This window comes from Microchirus variegatus (assembly GCF_963457635.1).
Source record: "Microchirus variegatus genome assembly, chromosome: 14".
Classification (NCBI taxonomy): Eukaryota; Metazoa; Chordata; class Actinopteri; order Pleuronectiformes; family Soleidae; genus Microchirus; species Microchirus variegatus.
Window position 1 is genome coordinate 3,974,245 of NC_139815.1, and position 25,976 is coordinate 4,000,220.

The following is a 25,976-nucleotide window of genomic DNA, read 5'->3' on the forward strand; positions in this document are numbered from 1 at the left end:
TAAGTCCTAACACACATCTCATGGCTCACCGGGCAGATTAAATGTTGTCTTTGTTGAAGAGGTTCGTAAAAAACCTTCCTTCGACGTTAGCAAGTGAAGCTAGCCACAGGCTAGCCACCGTGTAATCAGTAAATATTATTAACAACAGTGCGTTATCTTACCTTTGACCTCTGATCGACGGCCTCCCCATCGCTGTATGAGATAAATGTTGACGAAAAACACTTCCTCTCCTGTTTATGTTCACAGGACGAAGAGGAGCCATTGGTTTCACTTGGAAAAATACCGGATTCTCTTTCAGCGAACGCCAGCTCCACAATGACTGCTGCTGTGAGAGGTTGGTTTTGTTGTTTGTTTTTTTGTCACGTTACTTCAGGATAATATACATACACAAATACACTGGCTTCCTTTGTGAATTAAAATACATGCATACATGATTATATTAAGTCTTGAAAAACAGGGACCGAGTCCTTCCCTTATGAAGTATGTAGCTACAATTATCTTACGATTAGTGAAGTATTTAGTGAGTGTTAGTGTTGACTGGCAAACACAAATGCCAAAACATAATGTTCCCACTTATCCAATTTACTGGCTGTACTGTCTATAACAAAGTTCTTTTGTTTTAAAATACTAACATGTATAAAATGAGGGCACACCAGTCCATTATTTGGTACTGACACATGTTATAAGCCTTGAAATGTCTTGGGAAAAATACCCAATTTCTTCCACTTTCTGGAAAATATGGCTCATTTGACCTGGATTAAATATCATAATTTGCATTGTTTGAGGCTTGGATACTCTAAATTCTTCGAATTGTTTTTATATATACAAATATAACCTTTAAAAGTAAAAAACAACAACAACAAAAAAAACTTGAACATTGGGGTATCCCATATCTCAATAACTTATAATAGTATTAGACTTATTGTCTCTCTCACATTGTCTCTTCATGACCTCATTTACTGTTCCCAGATTCTGCCAGGGTGCCTGTCCGAGGCGCCGGTGATGGCATGGAAACTGAAAAACCTCTGGCAAACCCGGAGGTGAACACAGACTCGCTGCTGCCGTGTCTACCTGAAGTCCCCCTTCTGAAGGTGGCCAGTCCAAAACGCAGCCCGAAGTCCTCGCATCCTCCCGCTCCTCAGCCTCTCGGGGTTCTCCACCTCGGGAAGGTGAGCCGCGAGGCCTGCACAGAGGTGGAGGCCGTGAGGATCGTCGTCCCGCGCGCGGCCATTAGTCGCTGCAGCCGTGCAAGACCTGCCGAGGGGAAAGGGGAGGTGGCGCAGCAGGGTGAGGAGCAGGGTTCTCCCCCGTTGCCTCTGGTGGAGGACTGGAGAATTCAGCTGAAGAAGCTGCAGAACTCGGAGCGCAGGCTGCTGCAGGACATGGATGGGCTTTCCAATCAGCTCCGGGTGCAGACAGAGGTAAAGGCCCTTTGAAACTGATTAATTTCATTTAAATATTAAGTTACACCAGGTCAGGGCTGGGCAATAATTATTTTTCTATTCTAATGTTGATGCACCATAGAAGCACACACAATAGCTATAATGTGGTTTTACTTCAATGTGGTGTTTTCTATCCCTTAAAACCACTGTTTAAAAAAAAAGTTTCCCCAGCTTTAACTCGAGAGCGAAACTTAATCTTTAATTGTCAGACATTTTGCTCACATTAATTCTCATTATTTTTATTGTAACGTACGTGTTTGGACATATTACCCAGCCGTAAACCAGAAGATTGCACATCCATGTTTTTTGTTGTTTCAAGTCTTATGTCCAGTGTCTAACATTTAGGAGGGTTTAGTGGAAGAATTGAAGTTGCTTATAACTTTATTTGTATAATCGTGTTATCACTTCAAAATAAAGGTGCTTTTTGGTAGCCTTAGAATAAGCCTTTTGTACTTTTCGACCAGAGACAAGGACATGCCATCTTGTACCGGAATGTTTTTGCATTTTCAAGCAGATACTGAGTACACAGACAGTGTGACATATTGTGCAGTAGTTCCTTGATATGCTTTGGGAAAGGGAGGGGGTGAGCACGCAGGAAGAATGACAAGAAAAATGCAGTGTAGTCTGTGCGTGCCACTTATTGTCAACAAGATATCTGTGTCTGGTTTCCTCCCAGTGAATGAGCGCTTTTACATGCCGTTTGTTTCTGCATGTCTCCACTTGTGAAAGGAATTTTTGGCGTCAACCTTCCTTGTGTTCATTGCAGGTGAACCGCGAGCTAAAGAAACTGCTGGTGGCGTCTGTGGGCGACGACCTTCAGTATCACTTTGAGCGACTCGCGCGAGAGAAGAACCAGCTGATTCTGGAGAACGAAGCTCTGGGCCGTAGCCTGGCTCACACTGCGGAGCAGCTGGAGCGAATGAGCATCCAGTGTGATGTTTGGAGGAGCAAGTTCTTGGCCAGCAGGTATGGAAAAAACAGAAGATAATGTGTATCAGCTTTTTATCCATATGTTTTTTTTCCCCAAGGCCCTCAATGGTTTTAGAAAATTGCCCTAAATAGACACAGGCCTTTGAAAGTTTTTGACATTTTTGCAAGAAAGAAGTTAAATTGATATTTTTTTGTTACGACGTCACCTACAGTTTCATACCCTGCACTGCTTGATGAACGTAGACTTGGCCTCCGTAGGACGAACTGCTGTTGTTGTGTTAACATACATGTTGTGTTTTCAGAGTCATGGCCGATGAGCTGACAAATGCCAGAGCAGCTTTACAGAGACAGACCAGAGAAGCACAAGGAGCAATTCAGGATCTCCTGCTGGAGAGAGACGATTTCTCCAGTGACATGGTGCTCACACACAGGTAACATCACCACTGCACCATAACTAGGCCAACTATAAATGAGTTCTAATAACAGTTAGCGAGTAAAAATCACCAGGATTTCCTTTGGTCTGATGACAACAGAGAGATTCTTTAATTTAAAATGTTAATTTAAATTTGTTAAACGTCTCAAACGGGACAAGGTTTGGATGGAAAATTATAAGGATCTTGTTCTTGCTACTATTATGACTATTATGTTTTTTGTTGCCTTTTTATATATACACCTTGACTACAAATTTTCATTTAATATCAGAGATTCTGATATTAAACTGTGACTGTAATTCTCTTCTTTTCTGAGATTTGTGCCTTTTAAAGAAAAACAACCCTTTATCGCAAATGAATTTATTTAGTATTTAAGGAACTGGCAGAGCCAAATAATTTGAGCAAAGATGGAAATCTTGCCTGTAATGCTAACAATAGATGAGCTGTGCACTGTATAGTATTTTCAATAATGACAATGTGTAAAATTAAATATTAAAAACATGGAAAATTAAACCCTCCCCCAAAAAACTGTTTTAGTGACATAGCAGCATTTATTTCTTACTTATTTTATTCTGTCTATATTTGTATATTTAGCTAAGAGTTAACTTTTATTTCACTTGTAAGCTGCTTGAAATCTAATTTCCCTGAGGGAGTCATTCCAAGGGATCACTAAAAGTCTAGTCTAAGTATAAGTCTTATCAAGTTCTGAGAACATAAATGCATAATTTGTAGTAATTAGCTTAAGTAAGAATATCAAATATATAGGCCTAGTTGATGGGTGATGCTGTTGCTTTCTTTTCCATCTACAGATCTCTGGAGCAGCTCCTGGTGTCTCTGCAGTGGGGCAGACAGCAGACGTACTACCCCAGTGCTCAGCCCCTCAGCACCAAAGAGCTCGCAGCAGCCAACCACAAGCTGGCAGACGCCATCAACTCCCACCTGCTGGGCAACACCAGCAACAAAAGCAGCAAGAGCAACAGCAAGAGCAACAGTGTGGTGAAGAGTGGCAGTGCCACAGCTGAGCAGCTCTGCAGCACACCGGCCGAGAAGATGGCGGAGAAGGTTTTTAAACTCTTCTATCCTCACACAAATCTGACCACGTTCTAATATCCTGATGTTCTCAAATGGGTAATTTCTTTTTGGTCTTTTCTGTCTCAGGTGCTGAAGATTTTAGATCCTATCTCCTGCTCTGAGAGCAAGACCGAGGCTGAGCTCAGCGACTCCCCAGCAAACTTTCTCAACAACAACAAGAAGAGCATTGGCAGGTTTCACCCGTACACGCGCTACGAGAACATCACGTTTAACTGCTGCGAGCGCTGCTCGGGGGACATCCTGGTGCTGTAGACGTCATAGACTGATTTTACACACGCATGATGTCACTTCCTGGTTTTCAGTAAGCCAGCCCATCTATTTCTAGTAAGCCGTCAGAGATGTTCTGCATTCAGTGTCTGCAGAGGTTACCAAGAACATTTACTAGGGTTTTTTTTTTTTAAAGTTTATTTATAACGAGGTTATAAACATTAAACCTTCAATTGACATTTCAGTCCACTAGATGGTGCCGAGTGCTCACTCTCAGTAGAGCTGTTGCGTGAGTATATCGTCAGTATTTTCCATGATCGTGATAATATTGTATCGTGGTGATTCCCACCCGTAGTATTTAGTGATGAATTATAGACATTTTCACAGCATTGACATTTTAACACCTTTTTCATTGTAGGTGTTGAACCCCCTCTCGGCTAACTATTAAAAGACAATGTTTTTGATTTATATCAAATGTTTTAGATGCTAACAAAGTCCAATTTTCCCCATGGCGAGAACTGACTGGAAGTTAAAGGACTGGCTTATGGCGCTTTTCCATTTTACAGTTCAAGCACCAATGTCCTCCATTGTTATTGTCGCTTATAAAACACCATCAAAGTGATTTTGCTATGAAGTGATGGAAAGCGACGCATGCCTGACACCAAACCGAGTCGAGCCAAGCAGTGCTAGAACCATATAATGGAAAGGGCGCATTATATTTCAGGGGCAGTTGTAAGTGAATTGCCTCACATGCACCCTGCAAGTGTATACGCAGCCAAAGAGCAGCAACACTTCCCCCGTCTGACTCCAGAGCAGCGTTGCTGCTTATTTCAAATGTTCTGAAACAGCAGTACACTCGCTGGAACATTTTAAAGCTGGTACAACCCATTTCACTGCATAGCAGTTTCTAATTATTGTACTTCTTCAATTTCAGATGTTTTTTTTATTATTATTTCCTTGATGTTTCTTATTCTTTTTTTTCCCTTTTAAAGAACTTGAGATAATACTGATTACATTTCCGCTGCAGCCTGGATTAAATCTGTGCTAAGAGCTATTTATTTGTGGGACGCGAGGTCAAAATGAGTCAGTGTTACGAGGTGAATCAACACCATTACTCGATTCAAATGTGATTATTTCAGCCTGGTGTGCTTTATTTATATTTGCTTCTATACATCAGTGTCAGCCAGCAACAGCATTACTGAGCCCCAGTTGCTCTGTGTGATTTTCAACACTGTATTAATGTAATTTATATATTATTGTGAGATGAAAATGCATTGCAGTGTTACATTCAAGAGGTTGGATGTATATCAACAGTATAATAGCATTATTACACCTTTTGTCAATTAGGTTTGGCTTTACTTGAAAGAAAAAAATGAATTGAAATGATTTAAGTACATTTTATTTATGTTAACTTTTGCCTCAGTGTACACTACTCTGAAATGACGAGTAACGCTGTACGTTGCACACGTTTTGCAGTTTTCTTAAACTACGCTGTGTTTTACTTTGGTTTTATGCATCTCTGTGGAAAGCAATGGTGGTGGTTTACTTCCCAGAACCCCCCCCCCCCAAAACAAAAAACATTATTTGTATATCAGACCAAAATAAAGACCAAAGTAGTTTCTATGTTTTTCTTGTCTCGTTCTTGTTTATAACCCTGCATTTGACCTCTGAAAAAGCAGTACAACCAAAGTACATAATTATTTTTTATTATGATTTTTTTATTTTTTACATTTCCTTAGTGTTTCAGTCCCAGACTTTAATCACTTCATTCATCATCACGCCACCACGTCTTGCCTTTGCCTGCCTGTTTTTTTGCCACCATTTTGCTGTTAAACGATTCCCGTACTGTGGTTCGAGCTGGTCTGTTGTCTCTGTCACTGGACAGTCCAGCTGTACCGTCTCTGCTCTGTGACCTGGACTCGTTCTGCATCCTGTACAGACTTTGATCCACATTTTTAAATGTCCTTTCAGTATTTCTTTCCCTAGTTTTTAACACACGGTCACTATACTTTCCTGGTCTGTTATTAGCAACTCCTCTGACTCTGCTTTGCACAACGACATCTCTTTGTCTTTGCACATCCAGGAAGCCGTCGTGCTTTCTCTGAGGCACAAACTTCAACGCCTCCTCCCACTTCCCCGTCTCCTTGACAGTGAGCAGGATGCGGATCATCTGGTCCAGAGTCAGATTCTTGGCTCCTATCTCCCAATGGAGGAACTGGTCCAGCGGTAAGCGAGCTGTGGCCAGCTTCAGACGCTTCGCATTGGCCAGAGACAAGCCCGACTGAATGGACCTGTCCACCAGAGCTCCAATGATGTAGACCTTGGAGTGGTCAAAGTTGCGGAGGATATTGGGGGAGTCTGCAGTGAGGTACACAAGACTTTCGCGGGGGAACACATCCACGTGCTGACGCTCAGTAGGGGTAATTAACAGTTTGTCCCAGGCCTCTGCACCGTATCGTTTGACCAGTTCCTTCTCGTAGGCCCCACCTGGTTGCAGGTTGCAAAAGTGGAGGTGGAAGGGCTCAGTGGCACGCCGGTTCCACCCTTCCACCTCCAACACTTGGGTCGCCGTGTTCTCCAGCTCCCTCTTGGACATATTGGAGTCATAGCTCATGTCAAAAACAAGTGGCTGATTGAAAAGCATGGCCTGGGCGCTCCTCCAGGCTAGAAGCTTGTCCAGGGAGCGGGTCCAGTACTGGAGGAGGAATGTGTTTTTCACCTCCACATCGCCGCCCTCTTGTCTCTTTTGCTCCAGTATGACTTCCCTCTCTGCCTTTATCCGCTGCTGCTTCTCCTTGCGCGCCCTTTTGTGGCCCTCCTTGATTGCCAGGTACTTCAGGTACTTTTTTCTGGAGGACTTCGTGGTGAGCTTTGACAGCTCCTCAAGCTCCTCGTCGGTCATCTGCTGAGGTACGAGCTTCCCGGCTTGCTTCCACATCACAACAAGATCCCTGGTTGCCTCCAGAAGAGACTGGCCCTTTAAGTCGCCTTCAGGTTGTGTGAGGTCTCCATCATCACCATCACTTGCGTCCTCGTCAATGTTGACTTGCTGCATCTCTTCTGATACAGCTTTTGATCTCATTACAGATTTCCATTTGTCCAAATCAACTGTCTCCACCTCCTCACTCGTGTCTCCTTTAGGCTGGAGGACATCTTTCCACAGTGGGCTCCCAGAGCAGAAGGGGTGAGCCAGGATCGGGGTGACTGTTCTGTGACGACACACTGGGTGGTGGAAAGTTATGAGCTGCTTTTTTGGGAGACGGAATGAAACAAACTCTCCATATCTGTAGAGTTCGTGGAGGCTGCGGGCGGTGGAGAGCCGAAACATCGCGATATGTGGCTTTTAATCTGCTGAGAACTGAAAACTACGGAACACAGGCTGCAACTGTGTCAGGGATCACTTAAATGACACAAAATAACTTACTGAAGAGCCCCCGCTTCTTTTTCATTTTACAGAAAGGTCACAAAAGCAAATTAAATCCAACAAAATGCTTTAAAATATCCTCCCGACTTGACTTGGCTCCTCTCGGCGTCCATGCTTGTCAAAATTAGGGGAAGGTCACGTTGTTGCATGGTGTCACACTAAAATATGCCGTACTGCCTAGATTTTCCACCCTAGTTTAAAAGGCAACATTTCAGCCCACTAAATATTTACTTTATGTTTGTTTCTACATGGCACCTCAATATGAAAAAGAGAGGCAACGTTCATCTGAGTTTATTTCTACGATAAATTCAAATGAATGTAGTTTCTAGGTGGACCTTTTACGGCGCTGCACACACAGCGACAATGACGTAATTTCCTACCGACATACGCTAGTTTAGTTAGCTGCTAAAATGAGCCTGTTTTTGCCCAAATTAACTTGTAAAAAAGACATCGACGAAGTCATCAAATGCGTTGCGGAGAAAGTCCTTGTCTTGAGGTTCGGCAGAGACGAAGACTCGATTTGTCTCCAGCTCGACGAGATAGTAAGTGGCATTTTTTTGCTCCGTGTGTTAGAAAAGACACAATACACATGCAATACGACAAGAAAAATGTATGGTCAAACGACAACACGCTTTACAAAGAAAGGAATATAAAAAAGAAAAAGAGCAAAGTATAGGGGTGTATGTAGTCTTGTATAAAGTACCCGAAAGGGAAACTTGTGTGAAAGTACAAGTGTCTTACCAGAACTTGGTAGAAGTTGAAGTCACTTATTATAATATTACGGTTACCATGGTTCAAAAATGATGAACGAGTTGTCTTTCAACTTGAAGATTGTGGGTGAATGGTAAAACTATAGCGTTTAGCAGCTCATTAAGACTGAATAGCTCCATAGCCCGTTAGCAACTCTTATTCTTCTGATTTGATTTGGTAGTAACGAATAGCAAAGATAGATAGAGGAATATATATATGTGTGTATATATATACATATACATACATATGTATATATGTATGTATATTCAAATATGTTATCGTTTTGTGTATGTCCATACATCCAGTGTTGTAATATAACAAAGTACAAATACTTCCTGTACAAAACCCACGTATCAGTATTTTATATACATACATATGTTTACATATAAAATACTGACAAAACCCACGTATCAGTATTTTATACTGATACGTGGGTTTTGTACAGAAAGTATTTTTACACATTTATATTACAACACTGGATGTATGGACATACACAAAACGATAACATATTTGAATGCAACTGAATATTGAACAATGATGACATATGCACATTGCCTGGGGATTTGTAAACATTTATTTTTCACTTGTTTATATGTTTTTTTCACAGTTGTCAAAAACCGCCCATGACCTCAGCAACATGGCGTCCATCTACATTGTGGATGTGGATAAAGCTCCGGTCTACACTAGATACTTCGACATCAGTTACATCCCCTCCACTGTTTTCTTTTTCAATGGGCAGCACATGAAAGTGGATTATGGGTCAGTGAATTAACCGTATCAGAGTTTGTCTCCTTTCACTATAATTTACGGCTTTATTTACAGTTTGGAGTGACGTAACCACAGAGTCACAGATAATTTATTCCTTTAACATGAATAACCGTTTCCTCTTTTCGCTTCCAGCTCCCCAGATCACACCAAGTTTGTCGGCAGTTTTAAGACGAAGCAGGATTTCATTGATCTGATAGAAGTCATCTACAGAGGAGCCATGCGAGGAAAGATGATTGTTCAGAGTCCAATAGATTCTCGGAATGTTCCCAAGTATGATCTGCTCTACCACGGAATTTAGACTCATCGGTGCGTCCACAGGAGGACACGAGGACAGATGTGTGACAGAAGAGGACACAAGGGAGAGGACATCTGCTGTGGCGACCCCTAAAGGGAGACGCCCAAAGAAGAAGAATATGCCCACTGTGTTTGTGTTTATGTGTGTGCGCTCTGCGATCACAATGTTTTCTCTCTAACTGGCATCTACCACCGTTTTTCAATAGAAGCTAAACAACACACGACCCTTGACCTGAATATTAAGACAAACTTTGTTCGCAGCACACAAAACACTTCACTCAAAGTGTGAGACTGTGATCATTCGTTTGAGATTGAATGACAAATGCATGCAGTGGCATAGAATTTGCTAAAGCTCCCTTAGTTTAATTTATTACCAATAGGACATTTTTACTTTTATGATTTCTCTTATAACTCTGTTTGACGTGAATTAAAAGAAATCTGAAAATGCCTGAAAATATTTCAATATTTCCTATGGAAATGAGCTGTACAGTATATTAAAGATCTAGTGTACTCTAGTGTGCTGTGATAATAAACGTTTATATTTCATCAAGAACCATCCAGTTATTTGTTTTCTCACTTCTTGTTCATTTGGAGATCGAAACAATTATACCACGTAAAGAAGAACTTCAACAGCCACATTAAAACAGTTACAAAGTCGGCCTACTACGACCTTAAGAATATATCAAGGATTAAAGGACTTGTGTCTCAGCCGGATTTGGAAAAAACTTGTCCATGAATATATCTTCAGCAAGCTGGGACTCGAATAATCGATTACTAAATGAATCGTCAACTATTTTGATGATTGGTTTTTCATTTTTAAAACAACATTTCTGATTGTTTTAGCTTCTTAAATGTGAATATTTTCTGGTTTCTTTGCACCATAAAACAAAGAAATCATTAAAACTGAATCATTTTCCTTTGTGCACAAAAACAAGACCGTACATTTGAGAACATCATCGTTTCCAGCTTTGACAAACACTGATCACTATTTTTCTACATTTTCTGACATTTCATGGAAAACGATTACTGGATTCATCAACAAAATTAATATGTGAGGTTATGCTTTTATTATGGAAAAACTAGCGTACAGGAAGTTTGTAGATCTGTACATCCGGTTTAACTGTGGTGCCGGAAGGAAGCAGCACAGCAGCAATGGCAACAGCGACCTTGTTTGGAGCATGGTCTTCTCAGCTATGTTGGTAGTTTTCAGTTCAGTTAAGTCTCTGTAAATGTTGACATAGCGATTACAGGAAGGATTTTAGTATTTTCTCCACGGTAAAACACAATGTTTTCCTTCATAACGAAGACTGCTGTCGGCGGACTGACCGCTGTATGTAGAGCCTGCGGTCACCGGCAAGGTAACCATCTAATGAAATGGCAAATAATGTTTGTGAGGTGTATGTATCGACGTTATTAAACTGTTAAGTGTGCACATTAACACGCAAATAACTGTACACTTGTAATCGCTCTTCAACGTCGCCCTCAAACGATTAAAACGTTATATTGTAATGCAGCTTTATTTTGAAAAGGACTCTTTCTATAATCGATTAATCTGTTGATTATATTTGTTGACAGAACCTCCACATGTCTTGTCAAAATTATTAAGTTTTCATCTTTACAAATTTACAAATAAATTTACAAATTTACAAATAAACCAGAAAAATATTCACATTATAAGAGCTGAAAATCAGTTAATTTAGTAATCGATTATTGTGGCAGCCCTGTAATGGCTTTATCTGAAGATTATTTTTCTCAAATAATCGAAGATCACACAATGTCAGATCAGTGTTTCCCAACCTCGAAATGATGATGTTCTTTGAACGTCTTATTTAGTGAAAATGAATGAGAACCTGTTTTAATCAGTATAAACCCCCCAATTAAACTGATGTAATTGTTCATTATAATAGTTGATGATGAATGAATTAATGTAGTTATCAATCAATAATTAATCGTTGCAGTCCGAATTTACACTGTTGTACAGAGACATTAAAAACCAAACACATAGCATACAGTCAAATTGAATTATTTAAAGGGTAAAAAATATAAATTAAATAAGATAAATATAAGTTATGGTGTAGGTCTGATAATGGCCAAAGTCATCAATACATACAATAAAAAAGATAATATTATAGTGGGAGAATTTTGTGGAATCATTTAGTTAAAGGAACTGAAAAAAAGACTGTTGACTATGTTGCATGTTGAAGAATAAGATTTTGTTTAAAACAAGCTATAATGACTCTACAGAATAATTATTCCTAAATCACTTTATTGGGAAAATATGGGGAACATGTATGCAGTTTTAAAATAACAATTTCTTGAGGAAATGGTACATACTGTATATTCCATAGGTTTAAGTGTCAAGTATTTAGCGTAATTTACCCTTGAACCATAGCACAACTCTGGCACTCCCTGGAGTAGAACCCTCCGTCAATGTTACTAGTAAAACCTGGGATTGTCCGACTGTTTTTTTTATATTAATATCTGCTATGAAAAAGGTCTTTTACACCATGTTTACTCGAGACCTTCTTAATCGTGTCGTACACTTGTTTTACGACTTTAACTCATTTCAATCATTTAATCTAAGTGTCAAGGATCACAAAAATGTTTTCACCGTTTTTCATTTCACAGGCCCCTTGTTCAGCCATTTGAAAGTCATGGCTGCCGGGCTGAAGACATATGATATCCCTCCAGACTACAGTGGTAATCAATCATCATCTAGTTATTCATCTGTGGTGATTTCAAAAGTCATCGGAAAATTAAAGTGTGCTAATTTTTGTTCTTATGATTCCTCGTGCCCTTTTTTTTTTAAAACACATGAAGATGTGGTTCTGCCGGAGAAACCGAAACTGAAGGTCATCAACAAGGTGCCAAACTTAAAAAAGGCCACGAAAGAGATGAAGAAGCTGCGAGATATCCAAGGTCCAGCAAAGGCAGCAAATACCTTCACAATAGGACAGTACGCTATTGTGGTAAGTACATTTATTTCATATGAGAAGTTTGTGTTTGTCAGTGTAGCGACATTTAGATCTAGCGGCACCCAGTGACATTCCCGCAAGTGATTTGTTGGGCTCGTTAGTGTTTTTCAAATACTTTTCACAATTGTTTAAGTTTCTTAAATCTTTCAGCTTCTTAAATGTGATAAAAAAAATAAATTATCATTTTGGTTTGTCTGTCAAAACAAGACATTCAAAAGCACAATTTCCAGGTTGTCTGACATTTTATGGACCAAACAAGTGGCTCAATTAATCAAGAAAATAATGTACAGATGAATTGATTATGAGAATAATCATTTAGTTTCGGCTCTACATTCAAATAACATTATAATTTAAGGTTGCACAAGGCAGTTTTATTTTGAAATGGAAGGTGGATTTTAGGGGCACACCGATCCACTTTTTTTCACTTCTGATCCAATACCTGAATTTGGATATCTGGCAATACCGATACAATTCCGATATGGATGTTCTGTTTGCTGTTTTCTGTTTGCTTTAATATTATCGTCATTATTGTTGATTTTATATAAGGCTTTAATAATAACTAAACTCATTTATACAGGGAAGTATGATATGAACGACTTTACAGTGACAAATCCACCGACTTTATGTCATAAACCTAAATACTGCGAACACACAATTCTGCCGCACGAGTGAGATCCATCTTACTTTATTTACGGAGAATCACACAGACACACACATAAACGGAGTAACAGACGAGCTGTGGATGTTCAATCCACAAACCACAAATACCGGCTAACACAAACCCTGGCTTGGAGGAGTGTGATTTTCATTTTTTTTAATGCCGCTGTCAGTAATGTTCACCTCAGCGAGCAGGTGTTTTAAAATGGTGACGGCTGGGATTATGTTGGCTGCAGAGGAGCTGCAGGTGAACTCCTGGTCAATCATGCGCACCTGCCAGCTGGCTGTAAACCCTGGAATAGATTTCCTGAACGGCTTGTGCATCATTACTCCGCGCCTCATTGAGACACGCCTCCATATAGGAAATCCATTCCACTTTTTGCAGCCAGCTAGCAGAGCAGCCAGGGAATCACTTGTGGAGACATTTCAGCAGACAACATTAAAGCACAGACTTATCGGATCGGACATCTTGACAGTTGGATCCGATATTTCCGATTCGTCAATTTCGTCTGTATCTGAACCCGATACCGATACTGGATCGGATCGGCCCCATCCCTAGTGGATTTACAGTAACTAACGTTAATTTTCATAATTGATTTATCTGTTAATTATTTTAATTAAAAATATTTTAATCAAGTACTGATTTGTTCCTCAAAATGTTCCCAAAGTGTTTCCCAAACCTCAAAATGATGATGTTCTCAAATGACTTATTTTGTTGTTTGATGGCAACAAGGAAATCATAAAATATTTACATTTAAGAAGCTAAAAACTCAAACTGATTTAATCGTTTTAATTAAAATAGTTGACACAAACTCTCCATCAGTCAGGTCTGATAGTTTTGCTTGTCAGACCCCGTTTTCAGATGAAGGACTCGACAAACAAATAATATTCCATGTTTTACCTGTTAACAGAGGCAGAATATCACCATAAATCATTGAAAGTTACGCACTACAGCTTTAACTAACCTTATCTCTCGCTCGATTTCCTTTCCCTCAGGCCATGGGAGGTGGCTACCTGCATTGGGGCCACATCGAGATGATTCGTCTAACAATCAATCGCAAGATGGATGCCCAAACTACATTTGCCCGCTGGCGCATCAGTGCCCCGTACAAACCCATCACGCGTAAAGGTCTGGGGCAGCGTATGGGCGGAGGGAAGGGAGCCATCGACCACTACGTGACGCCGGTCCGCTACGGTCGTCTGATCGTGGAGTTGGGAGGAAAGGTGGAGCTCGCGGAGGTTGAGCAGTTCTTGACTGAAGTGGCAAAGAAGCTCCCGTTTCCTGCCAAGGTGAGATGACAGATATATAGTGTGTACATTATTTGCCAATTGCTGTGTCATCTAATCTTATAGTAATGGTACTGGGGTATATGACCGAGTTTGGACGTGGTGTTAACATTGGTCCTGAGCGATCAGATCATGTATGGACTAGGGATGCACCATATTTGCCAATATCAGATATACCAATATATTGGGAATGCTTTGGACAATAACCAATACCGATATATAAATATCTTATTGTGATTATTTTGGACAGGAATTGCGATAGGATTGTGATATGATTTGCGATATCTAAGGGAATAGTGAAACTGAACTCACCAACAACACGGTACAGCCAAAATACTTGCATTAAAAACATTTTTTTGCAGACTGCAAATCATGTTTATGTTTCGAAAACATGTTTTGGCATGTGGCGCCACCTACCACCGTCTACCGATCATTGCAGTCAGTAGAGTCTCAGATGCCGAGCAACCACGGGTTGCCAGAAAACGAAACCTAAAAGACCTCAGTATTTTGAATTTGAATGTAGTAACCGTTTTTGGCCACATTCTTACATATGGCACCTTTAAAAGGATTATTTTCTGATATTTGTGCAGATCTTTAAGACACAATGTTCTATTCAGTCTGTAGAGTAAAATGTGCTCGATAGATCAAGACAATAATTAATCAAAAATTATATTTTGACACACATCTTGGCTTTAACGAATATCGCACCTCCTGCGATTTGAAAATTGCAATAGGCCGTATTGCGATTTCGATATAATTTCTGTTAATTGTTAAGCCCTAATATGTTTTTCCCCAACTGCAGAGTTCATTTAATTCAATTTCAATCACAACATACATTATCTCAAGGTGCTGTACATATACAACGTCATTGAGAGCAGAGAAACCCAGCAATTCACACAATGAGCAAACACTCTGCATCAGAGGAGAGAAAAAATCCCTTTTAACAGGTAGAAATCTCTGACAGAACCAGACTTAAAGATGATAATAGCGTACATCCCATATACATAGTATTGGCAGCTCTAAGTTTCTGGTCTAATGCTCCCAAACCATCCTCAATGTGTCCTCAGATATCATCACAAAAACACTATTGAGAGGTTACTTTATATGTGTGACTGATATTTCTTTTACACAAATCTTGAAATAAGTATATATAAGACATTTGTACTGATGATTACTTCCTCTTTGCCGTGTATAGATTAGACTATTTGATTGCTTTTTGTTTGTTTCAGGTAATGAGCAGAGAGAGCCTAGCCACCATGCACAAGAAGCAGGAGGAAATCGAGCAGAACAACCAGAATCCCTGGACATTTAAGGAGATTGTGCAGGGAAACATGCTTGGGATCAGGAGGGTGGTCAGTCCCAATGATTTGCACAACCATGGACGTTTCACAGGAAAATTTCACCTGCCGGGGAGAGTGTGATCCACCTCACAAACCTAAATTCAATCGTCTTGACCACACTGTTTTTGATGTTTGGAAACCTCTGTCTTTCAGTCATGTCATATTTGGATTTTTATATTGGTTTATGTTCATTTTTTTACCCTTCTTTTCTGTTCAAAACAACCAATAAACTAGATTTTGAAAGCTTTCCTCATCCGGTGACCAAAGTATTGCAACACACTTGAATTTGAGTTTTTTTATTGGGTAATTTTGTACCCACAAGACTAATACTAGGGCTGCCACTAACAATTATTTTCAAAGTCGATTTATCGACTGGTGCGTAACATGTCAAAAAATGTTGATTAGTGTTTCTCAAACCTGGAAATTATGATATTCTCAAATGTCTTGTCTTGTCCACAAACCAAAATGATTCAGTTTGAATGATTCCTTTATGTGGTACGGAGCAAAGGAACTAGAAAATATTCACATTTGAGGAACAGAAAAGTCTGAAAACTTGATTTTAAATATGTTTTAATTATTAAAAAAAAAAAAAAAGTATTATGAGGAAAAAAGATCATAATTATGAAATGTTATGACATTGTGACTTACAATATTATACTAATGATAATCTTTATCATAACTATGACTTACTATCTCATATACAGTATATGACTTACTAATAGTCATAATTATGAGATACTTAATTACAATTACTTCCTATTTCGTAATTATGACATACATATATTTTTACATACATACACATGTTTTTAAAGTGGCAAACACATAATTATGAGACACCATATCATAATAATGAGTTACCTTTTCAAAATTATGACTTTATGAAATTATGAAATTGATTACTTATTATGAGACAAGTCTTAATTGTGAGAAAATAAGTCATTATGACTTTAATATTATGTATTTTTGTTTTTCAACTGGTGAAAATGAGCTTCCATAGAAAATTGGTCTCATTCATCCAAGAAAGAGTAAAGAATATCATTGTATATGCCTGAATTTTTTTTCAGACTAGCTAATAAATCAGCGCCTTGCCATAATATGTAGTAAAATCCGTTTATTTAGATTTAAAAGTGAGATTGGACCACACGCCACAATTCAGTGTTTGCGCACGCGCACTGCTGTAAGCGGAAGTATTCGAAAATAGAAGCGGGAAAGACGAAAGAGTTTTGTTTTGACCAAAACAACCGTGTTGTTGACAACGCTATGCAACGGTTGACGTTTAATACTCGCTTTTAAACACAGAGAACACACATTTGTGTCGTTTCCTCAACCAGGGTCAGCAACTGTAACGTTAGCTTAGCCTGCTCGTTGCTCTGCATTGACGTTGTTCCTGAAACTAGTTTAGCAGATATGAAACCTGTGCGAGGGTCAAACCGGACGTCTTCAAAAGCTCCAAACCTGAAGAAAAAGAGAAAAATGGACGAGACAGTGAAACAAAAACAAACGGGACAACAGGTGAGATAACGACTATGCCCTATTTTAGCATCTGGTTAACAGTTGTTAGCTTCTCCCAATGCTTCATGTGTTTTTGTTTGTTTGGTTTTTTTTTACTTCAGGAGAAGAAGCTCGGTGAAAACAACGGTGCCAAACCGGGACAAAAGAGAAAAGGTACGAGATGCTATTTTAGGCTTTATTATATTATTAGATTTTACTTCAGACTACTCTGAAATTAGTTTTTTTCCAAACACAACACAAACAAACACATGTCTGCATAGGATAACTAATTGAACCAAACACATGACATCAGACGTGGGACAACAGCACTTGCCGTCAAACCTAACACACAATGTATATGTCATCACAACACAACATTTTGGTTGAAGTACAATACTGCACACAGTGTAACCCCTAAACCTACTTCAACTCCACCTCATTTAGCAGGCGTTCTCTGAAACGTCTATTTCATGGCAACAGCTCATATTCAGTGAATAATACATGCAAGGGGTCTGTAGAGTATTTTTTGCCCCAACCCCAGCATACTGTAGGTTTGGTCCATAAAAGAAACCAGATACCAGCACTTATGCCTTTATTTTTATTTTGTCTGATAGCTGTTGGTCGATCGTCATCCCTACCTAAGAAAGTTAAAGGACAGGAAAACTGGAAGCTGATGCCACCGTCTACCATCACTGCTCTGGAGAATATAATGGACCTATCAGTTCTGTAAGTATCACAGATGAGCACTGAAGATATTCTGAAAAAAAAAAAAGACTGATTTGGCTTATGCTGTATGGTGATGTTCAGGTGGATACACATTCTTTATTTAACCAAGGTGAAACCAAATTAGTTTTCTCCTGTGTTAACAGAGCTACTCTTGCTTTGAAGAAGACACAGAAGAAAGAGAGTCAGGAACATCTGAACATGATGAAAGTCAGGTGAGCAGTGGGTCAAAATATATGTAAATAAGTGGCATGAAGTGCTGTAAATTGTTATAGCTAGCTCTAACCCAATACGACTGGTTGTCACTACACCAATATTATGCTTTGTGTCAGAAAGAGAAATATATGACATTATATAAATATCGATTTTCTGTTTTTAAATGACATATTTTTACAAACTGCTGTAGGTTCCTGGCTCAGTGTGCACAGCTCAGTGTTCCAGTCCAGAAACATAAACATATGGAGTGTTCATCTCACCACCAGCAGAGGGAGAGTAAGAACTTGGAGGTTGGAAAGAAGACTCTGGAAAAACTGGAGGTGAATATTTTCACTGTAGTCCAAGGGTCCCAAACTCAAATGACCTGCTCCAGAGTGATAAAGCAATAACAATATGTGACAGAATTTCATAATTAAATGTTTGTAAGTATATGCAACTGACAAGAAAAACATTGATGATGCAAAAAATATCTATAAACCAACATGGAGAAAAATAACTCATTAAGTGGTGGGCTGCATGAAATCTGAAATCTGACCTCTTCTGTGGTCTCAGGTCTCAATCCGTTTTATGATCAGTTCATTAGACTTTTAATGCTAAATGAATTTACAATCCACTTTTTAAAGCTGCAGTGTGTAACTTCTGCATCCGTGAACAAAAACAGTGTAACATTATTTACATGCTGTCGTTTCTCTGCAAACGGTTTATGTCCAGCAATACTATCAGACCTGACTGAGAGAGTGTTTTTTTCTTTTGAGCAGTAGGATTCACTTCTGAAAACGTTTGTGGGCACATACTGCATTTGTGTTCCGTGTTTTCCCTGCAACTTGTTTGCAGCAGTCTCAATTTACTAGTTCAATATTGACATAAAAGGTGTAGATGGGAGTAAATGTGAATATTTTCTAGCATAGCGTTATATTCTTCTATTAGTTTCTTCTTTGAATTTGACACTAGTCCATCTCAGACATTTTTTGCTGCTTTGGCAAGCAAATGATCCCAGTGTGGGATCAGTAAAGTCTAACCTAATCTAATGTTGCCCGACACAACCTCAGAGAGAGTTGTGTGAAGCTGACAGTATTCTGTGTGTAGATGTTCTCTGCTGTATGAATGCTACTTCTACAACAGGAGAAATAATCACTATGAGTATCAGTCAGTGCCAGTCATGAATGAGTAATAATGTGTCTGTAGTATCTTGGTTTTATGTCACATTTCTGCGTATTTTTGTTTATAGAGCGACTTGAAATCTGTGATAGTTGCTCTGGAGAAGACGGAGGAAGAGACCGTGTCTTTACAGCAAACATGCGCAACGCTCAGAGACCAGGTGGAGGATGAGGAGGAGAAAGCCAAAGAGGTACATAAAAAAAAAAAGTTTGTGCTGAACTGGCTCTTATTACAGGCTTGTATGTTTCAAAAATTCTGCATTCACTTTGTAGGATTTTGTTCCTTAGTGCGTCTTCTACACTTTTCTAGAAATAACCGAGGGTTTGACATGTGTGTCTCTCAGCAAGTGTTGGTGGTTCAGCTGTCAAAATGTGGCTTTTTTCTGTGGTCTGACGGGGTTTTGTTCTTTCTCGGTTCTTTCTGTCTTTGTTTCGTTCTCAATCAGGAAAAAAACTCATGTTTCTTCTCTGTCTTAACATTAAAGGTCCAGTGTGTAACATCTAGGTAACGATATGTATGTTTGTGTAAGTGTATAATTGCTTTTTGTGTCTCTCCTAGCCTTGGAATACGGCTGTTATGTAATTTAGAGGAGGGTCTTTCTGTTTGGAGGCCACCATTGTGTTTCTACAGAAGCCTGAATGGACAAACTAGCATTTTGAAGTGGAAGCTTATTACTGAAACAGAGATAAAGGACCACCGTTTCCCCGATTCCCTTACACACTGGACCTTTAAATGGGGAGAGAAATGTATTAAATACTACTTCCTCAGAACTTCTTGTCTTCCTGTCTGTTTACACAGAGCTTACAGCAAAGTGAACAAACAGTTCTCAACCTTCCCCCTCATCGCCCACCAGCAGATGAACCAACATTAGAGGTGAGTGGTGAAACATATTAGTCTTGACTTGTTCTGTTATTATACAAGTTTTATTACAATATTGGATGAATCATTGACATTTTTTTGTATTTTGTGCATGTAGAAACTTTTTGTCAGTGTTGTGCAAAGGTTGTAGGCTGCGGCTCGCTTTTGATGTTCTTTGCAAAGTTAGTCATGTCTATCCTTCCCACATCTGACAAATTCTGATATCATCTTCTATTGAGTTAAACTCTACGGAAGAGGATTAGGGCCACGGAAAAAAAAAAAAATTGAGTTCTGACTTTAAACTCAGAATTCTGACTTTAATCTCAGAATTCTGACTTTATTCTCAGAATTCTGACTTTAATCTCAGAATTCTGACTTTAATCTCAGAAATTCTGACTTTATTCTCAGAATTCTGACTTTATTCTCAGAATTCTGACTTTAAACTCAGAATTCTGACTTTAATCTCAGAATTCTGACTTTATTCTCAGAATTCTGACTTTAATCTCAGAATTCTGACTTTATTCTCAGAATTCTGACTTTAATCTCAGAATTCTGACTTTAATCTCAGAATTCTGACTTTATTCTCAGAATTTCTGACTTTATTCTCAGAATTCTGACTTTATTCTCAGAATTCTGACTTTAATCTCAGAATTCTGACTTTATTCTCAGAATTCTGACTTTAATCTCAGAAATTCTGACTTTAATCTCAGAATTCTGACTTTAAACTCAGAATTCTGACTTTAATCTCAGAATTCTGACTTTATTCTCAGAATTCTGACTTTAAAGTCAGAACTACGGGTACACCATAAGGACCACTTCGCGGGAGAGTCCCTTTTCATGCAGGTACTTTAGCTGATGACTGCTAAAATATCACTTCCTAGATAGCAAAAGCAAATTAGTGTATATAGTAAATACTGAAGCTATTCTGATGTATATGTCATATTTTCTTGGTACCACATGTTCGTTCATCAACCAAAATGATGATGGTCTTACAGTATCTTGTGACACCACGTCTCAGTTGAATCTTATGAAGATATAGCTACTCTGCATCTGTCCTTATTGGTCGTGATCTCATATTAACAGACCACAAACTGATGTAATCTCTTCTAATTTTGGACAATATGATTGTTATTGCACAAGCACTAAACAATTCAGTTTGATAATTTTGTGTTCTTATATTACACACTTAATGTGTCAACCAATTTGATAATAGCAGGTGCTGTAATTGTTGAGTCTTCCTTGTTCCACATTGTTATATTTTCAGGTGTTTTGTTATCATTACAATACCAGAAAGTATTTCCTTGTTGCTATAAGCAAGTCTGGAGTATAGCTTTAGTATAGCTGTATGCACATCTTCTTACGCATTAACACTTGCCTTTATTCTACACCATGTTTATGGATGAAATGGGAGGTATTTTGTGATACTACAGACCCTAGTTGAGTAGCTGGTATTACCTGAAATGTTAATATGTTACATTAGGTCATTGATGTAGAAGATATTTTATGAAAAAGAGGCTACATGAGACTCTCTAAGGCTAAAGTTTTAAGTTTTTTCATTTACCATCAAAATTAAATTGTATGCTTTTCACTCAGTAACTGCTTTTAGCTCATGACTATTACTTTAGTTGAGATCTCTAGTAAAGCCTCGTTGACTGTAAAATGCTACTTTATGCATTGGAATGTTACTTTAATGTTAATAAAATGTTTTGGGTTAGGGTTAGTGCTTTTTCAATCACATTTGTATCAAGTTCTTCAGTTGAATGTTGATGAAGCTCCCTATCCATTTGTAAAAAGTGATGGGCTAAATAAGGTTTAAAATACAGTGTTAATAGAATGTTACAAATTAATTCATTGTCAGCTGGATTGAAAAACAATAGTGAAAGATGATAAAACAAAAAGGAGGCATTGTGTTTGATTGCACCCAAAATGCATTACTTTATTACTTAATTACTATTACTTCACATTCTTAAAACACCTGCAGTATAGCCATACTTGTCCATACTGACAAGATAAGACAAATACTATTAAATTATATCACTGGGGCTAATGTTGTATTTCGTAAAAATTGGATTTGTCCATTGATCAAATAATTTTCAGTAGTTCCTCTCTTAACATGATGTATAGTTCAGTTGCAGATAGAGGATCTGCTGGGGCATCCCATCCCTTCTTCTCTTCCATCAGCAAACAACACAGTTCAAAAACAGTCTCATCACATGTAAGCTGGCCTTTGGGAGTACACTTCCATTTTAATCAAGTTATCCAATTCTGTCATTGCAGGCATTGTTATCTATCTAATAATCATGAGAGGGCAATTTGGTCTCCAGTCATGGGTCTACCAGAGTCACATCATCCATCAGTTCAATGACGTCACTGTCAATCTGTGAAGAAGAATGAATAAAAGACAATTATTTTCTTCTACGTACACATTGCAAACATAATGTTGAGGTTAAGCCCCTTAAATCAGTACACTGGTGTCAAGCTAGGTAGTGATAACCCTTTCAATGTGAGACTACACATTCACTGACTTATTATGAGTATCTGAATACTGCAATCAGACCTGATATTATCTAATTTATTTCTGTCAAACCATTTCATAGTGGGAAATCCATGGCTATTTGACCAGCCCTCTGGTACCTGAGAGAATTAGGGTGAATGGAGCTAAATGGCTGGATCATTCTAAATAAAACTTTAACACACCGAAACAATGTTCTGTTATTGGATCAAACAACAAATTGACAGGCCAATTGATTGTAAGGAGGGGCATGCCTGTGTAATTATTTAGATAAACAGATGAACGGTATTTTGTATATGTATAGTTTTGTTCTTATTCAAATGGGTTTCTGTCACATTTCTAGTATTTGAAACTCCCCTGAAATAACTAGTGCTATACCATTTTCCGCCAATAGGGGGCAGTAGTGGCTTGGAAATATGAGTGACGGACGCTGTAGTAGACTACACAAAGAAGAAATTAACACAGCAGTGGTACCGTGAGCGGCACTGACCGCAGCCCAGCAAACGCTACAAATCACTACTTTATCACTAAGATCTTAGTTGAGAAAAGTACATATGCGCCACACGATTTTGTGTTTTCTTAGTTTATATCCGTTTGTTTATGTTGGCAAACGGGAGTAGCTTCGGAAGCTAAGCTACAAGTGGTGGATAGTATGTTATTGCTACATGAACGTGACCATGCCATTATGTTGTTTTGGTCCGTATGCAAAATAAATGCATTATTATCAATTGACTACACAAAGACCAAAATTAGCCGACTACCGCAGCGGGTCTTTACTGTCTCTAACATCATTAATGTGTAAGCGGGTGTTAACCTGGGCGTGCTACTCCGAACACCTAAACAACACGTATTTCATTTTCACTCACCTTTTGGTCTTCCATTAAAGAAATAGCTTCCTCTGGGACCCCCCGAACACGCAAAAAATCGCCGATGGACATCTTCTGCCACCCTGCGTTTCTCCCACCTGCATGAAAAGGGAAGTGGTCCTTACGGTGTACCCGTAGTTCTGACTTTAAAGTCAGAATTCTGAGATTAAAGTCAGAATTCTGAGAATAAAGTCAGAATTCTGAGAATAAAGTCAGAATTCTGAGATTAAAGTCAGAATTCTGAGAATAAAGTCAGAATTCTGAGAATAAAGTCAGAATTCTGAGATTAAAGTCAGAAATTCTGAGAATAAAGTCAGAATTCTGAGATTAAAGTCAGAATTCTGAGAATAAAGTCAGAATTCTGAGATTAAAGTCAGAATTCTGAGAATAAAGTCAGAATTCTGAGAATAAAGTCAGAATTCTGAGAATAAAGTCAGAATTCTGAGATTAAAGTCAGAATTCTGAGAATAAAGTCAGAATTCTGAGAATAAAGTCAAAATTCTGAGATTAAAGTCAGAATTCTGAGAATAAAGTCAAAATTCTGAGATTAAAGTCAGAATTCTGAGAATAAAGTCAGAATTCAGAGAATAAAGTTAGAATTCTGAGAATAAAGTCAGAATTCTGAGATTAAAGTCAGAATTCTGAGATTAAAGTCAGAATTCTGAGTTTAAAGTCAGAACTCAATTTTTTTTTTCCTCCGTGGCCCTAATCCTCTTCCGTAAAACTCAAACGTGTTTGCAAAGATGAATCGATTACTAAATGAATTGTCAACTATTTTCAGAATCAATTTTTATTATTATTATTATATTTTAAATGATTAAAACAAGCTTTCTGATTTTCAAGCTTCTTAAATCTGAATATTTTCTAGTTTCTTTGCTACATTTGACAAATCGTTAAAATGGAATCATGTTGTGGAAAAAACGAGACATCTGTTAACATTTTCGGACATTTTTGTGGACCAAACAAGTACTTAATTTGTCGAGAAAGTAATCAATAGTTGCAGCCCTATAAGCAATGCTAAAGTATGTCGTAAATAAGCCAGCCATTATATTCAGGAATTGCCAATTACATTATTAAGGGTTGGAGGCCATTTAGGTTTAATATAGTCCTGAGTATGAGGAGGCCATACAAAATACTTGACAATTGAGCCTGAATAAGCTGTTTTCTTATGCTGCATACATATTTCCTCTATTTTCAAGTTGTATTATAATAGAGAGATTGAAAAATATTGAATGTATGGTCATTACAGTATTGCTAAAACAACAAATGTAATGCAATACAGATATTTATTCAAATTATTTTCTCTTTCTTGTGAGTAAGATATGAATGTGTCCGAGTCAGTTCCTGACAGGTAAGTCTAAACATGTTCACTTTGATGCAACTTCTGTTTATTGTAAAAAACAAAGACAAGTGTATTTCGTAAGTCTCAGAGAGAATGTGAAGTGCAGAGGTCTGTGGATGACTCATTTCACATTCTCGTGGAATCGCACAGTAGTGCTAAATGATATCTTGTGTTTCCTCCCCAGGTTTTAATGAGAAAAACAATACCAGACAATGAGCGTGAGGCCACTGCACAAAGACTGGGAGAACTCCTGCAGAAATCGGAGGCCATACAGAATGCACAGGTGCTGCTTCTTCATGCACACAAACACGCTGATGAACTGTAACTGCTGGCTTTACTCCGATCAGTGGTGAACCTCACTCTGAAGGAAGCTAGCCCAATCTCTGTTTACACAGCTCTGAACTCTGAAGTCTTGGAACAAAGGGAAGTGAACAGGTGTAAGCAGTGCGCACACAATGTTTGCTATGTTAGTGTGACGGGGAAACATTTCTCAGTGTCACATAGCTGTACTTTTTGTGGTTTAATATCATGGGCGCTAAACAAATCCAACAAAAATAATTGGATGTAATCCATATAAAGTGCCATTTACGGTCTTATAAGGTGCCAACACTGGCTTTGTCGAGCACACTGCTGCGGCTGCTGCCATATCTGTGTACCAACGCGGGTCCGCGTTAATATGGGGATGGAGGAGAAAACCGATTTTAGCCAAGAATAAATAAATTCTACATCTGCTTTAGTCTATGATCTCTTAAAAACATGTCCCTGTCTTATTTTTTATTTCTATTCACCTAAGTGACATAAATGTTCTAATTGAGGCAGCAGTAGACCGGAAGCTCCTGTGTAAGCTAAAAATGCGGATTTCTCCCTATGGGCTTTGGCACAAGAAAGTGACCGTATTGCAAACTGGCCAGAAAAGGCTGTCTAGTGGCAAGAAAAAGTATCAACCGTATTCATAAGATATTGTATTCTTTTTTAACATGAGCTTTTTGTTAAGAGCCTGAAACATGTTCCATTTTCCTGATATCACTGAGAGCATCTGAGGCAAGTTCACGGAAATGGAGGTGCGGTGGCACCGTCTGCAAAGACGGTGTTGCTAATCTGTCAGTAATTCATACAGCAACACTTGAAAAAACCTCAACTTGCCCTACAACAACAGAAGAAGTTAAAACAAGTAAAGAAATGTTGCGGTCTGCTTAAAAATAAACTTTTACTC

General features: G+C 38.6%; 5 protein-coding genes across 5 annotated transcripts; 4 read left to right on the forward strand and 1 right to left on the reverse strand.

The window, feature by feature from the left end:
• The first annotated feature begins 250 nt into the window (after positions 1–250).
• blzf1 (basic leucine zipper nuclear factor 1) lies at positions 251–4,341 on the forward strand. Its single transcript, XM_083900401.1, has 6 exons — positions 251–334; positions 970–1,421; positions 2,209–2,408; positions 2,675–2,803; positions 3,613–3,865; positions 3,962–4,341. Exons 1-6 carry the CDS (start codon positions 316–318, stop codon positions 4,145–4,147), a joined length of 1,239 nt encoding a protein of 412 aa, XP_083756527.1. The 5' UTR covers positions 251–315; the 3' UTR covers positions 4,148–4,341.
• A 1,526-nt stretch (positions 4,342–5,867) lies between these two features.
• trmt10c (tRNA methyltransferase 10C, mitochondrial RNase P subunit) lies at positions 5,868–7,430 on the reverse strand (the record flags this gene model as incomplete). Its single annotated transcript, XM_083901021.1, has 1 exon — positions 5,868–7,430. The coding sequence occupies one exon, from the start codon at positions 7,428–7,430 to the stop codon at positions 5,868–5,870; it is 1,563 nt and encodes a 520-aa protein (XP_083757147.1).
• A 470-nt stretch (positions 7,431–7,900) lies between these two features.
• Positions 7,901–9,814, forward strand: txnl4b (thioredoxin-like 4B). Its single transcript, XM_083900407.1, has 3 exons — positions 7,901–8,068; positions 8,884–9,035; positions 9,177–9,814. Exons 1-3 carry the CDS (start codon positions 7,937–7,939, stop codon positions 9,340–9,342), a joined length of 450 nt encoding a protein of 149 aa, XP_083756533.1. The 5' UTR covers positions 7,901–7,936; the 3' UTR covers positions 9,343–9,814.
• A 664-nt stretch (positions 9,815–10,478) lies between these two features.
• Positions 10,479–15,726, forward strand: mrpl16 (mitochondrial ribosomal protein L16). Its single transcript, XM_083900981.1, has 5 exons — positions 10,479–10,696; positions 11,967–12,038; positions 12,159–12,307; positions 13,967–14,260; positions 15,487–15,726. The coding sequence occupies exons 1-5, from the start codon at positions 10,624–10,626 to the stop codon at positions 15,676–15,678; spliced, it is 780 nt and encodes a 259-aa protein (XP_083757107.1). The 5' UTR covers positions 10,479–10,623; the 3' UTR covers positions 15,679–15,726.
• A 1,278-nt stretch (positions 15,727–17,004) lies between these two features.
• cenpq (centromere protein Q) lies at positions 17,005–25,088 on the forward strand (the record flags this gene model as incomplete). The annotated part of the gene is made up of 7 exons (XM_083901022.1): positions 17,005–17,109; positions 17,211–17,262; positions 17,703–17,814; positions 17,958–18,026; positions 18,218–18,347; positions 19,256–19,375; positions 24,948–25,088. The coding sequence occupies 7 exons, from the start codon at positions 17,005–17,007 to the stop codon at positions 25,086–25,088; spliced, it is 729 nt and encodes a 242-aa protein (XP_083757148.1).
• Positions 25,089–25,976: the final 888 nt, after the last annotated feature.

What these genes read in the sequence shown, in the direction of transcription:
- blzf1 (XM_083900401.1), top strand. An exon ending in AGCTCCGGGTGCAGACAGAG is followed by an intron (nt 1,422 to 2,208) that starts GTAAAGGCCCTT and finishes TGTTCATTGCAG; the next exon opens with GTGAACCGCGAGCTAAAGAA. An exon ending in CCGAGAAGATGGCGGAGAAG is followed by an intron (nt 3,866 to 3,961) that starts GTTTTTAAACTC and finishes TTTCTGTCTCAG; the next exon opens with GTGCTGAAGATTTTAGATCC.
- txnl4b (XM_083900407.1), top strand. Translation starts at nt 7,937, where the DNA reads ATGAGCCTGTTTTTGCCCAAATTAACTTGTAAAAAAGACATCGACGAA. An exon ending in GTCTCCAGCTCGACGAGATA is followed by an intron (nt 8,069 to 8,883) that starts GTAAGTGGCATT and finishes TTTTTTTCACAG; the next exon opens with TTGTCAAAAACCGCCCATGA. An exon ending in CACATGAAAGTGGATTATGG is followed by an intron (nt 9,036 to 9,176) that starts GTCAGTGAATTA and finishes TTTCGCTTCCAG; the next exon opens with CTCCCCAGATCACACCAAGT.
- mrpl16 (XM_083900981.1), top strand. Translation starts at nt 10,624, where the DNA reads ATGTTTTCCTTCATAACGAAGACTGCTGTCGGCGGACTGACCGCTGTA. An exon ending in TAGGACAGTACGCTATTGTG is followed by an intron (nt 12,308 to 13,966) that starts GTAAGTACATTT and finishes CCTTTCCCTCAG; the next exon opens with GCCATGGGAGGTGGCTACCT. An exon ending in AGCTCCCGTTTCCTGCCAAG is followed by an intron (nt 14,261 to 15,486) that starts GTGAGATGACAG and finishes TGTTTGTTTCAG; the next exon opens with GTAATGAGCAGAGAGAGCCT.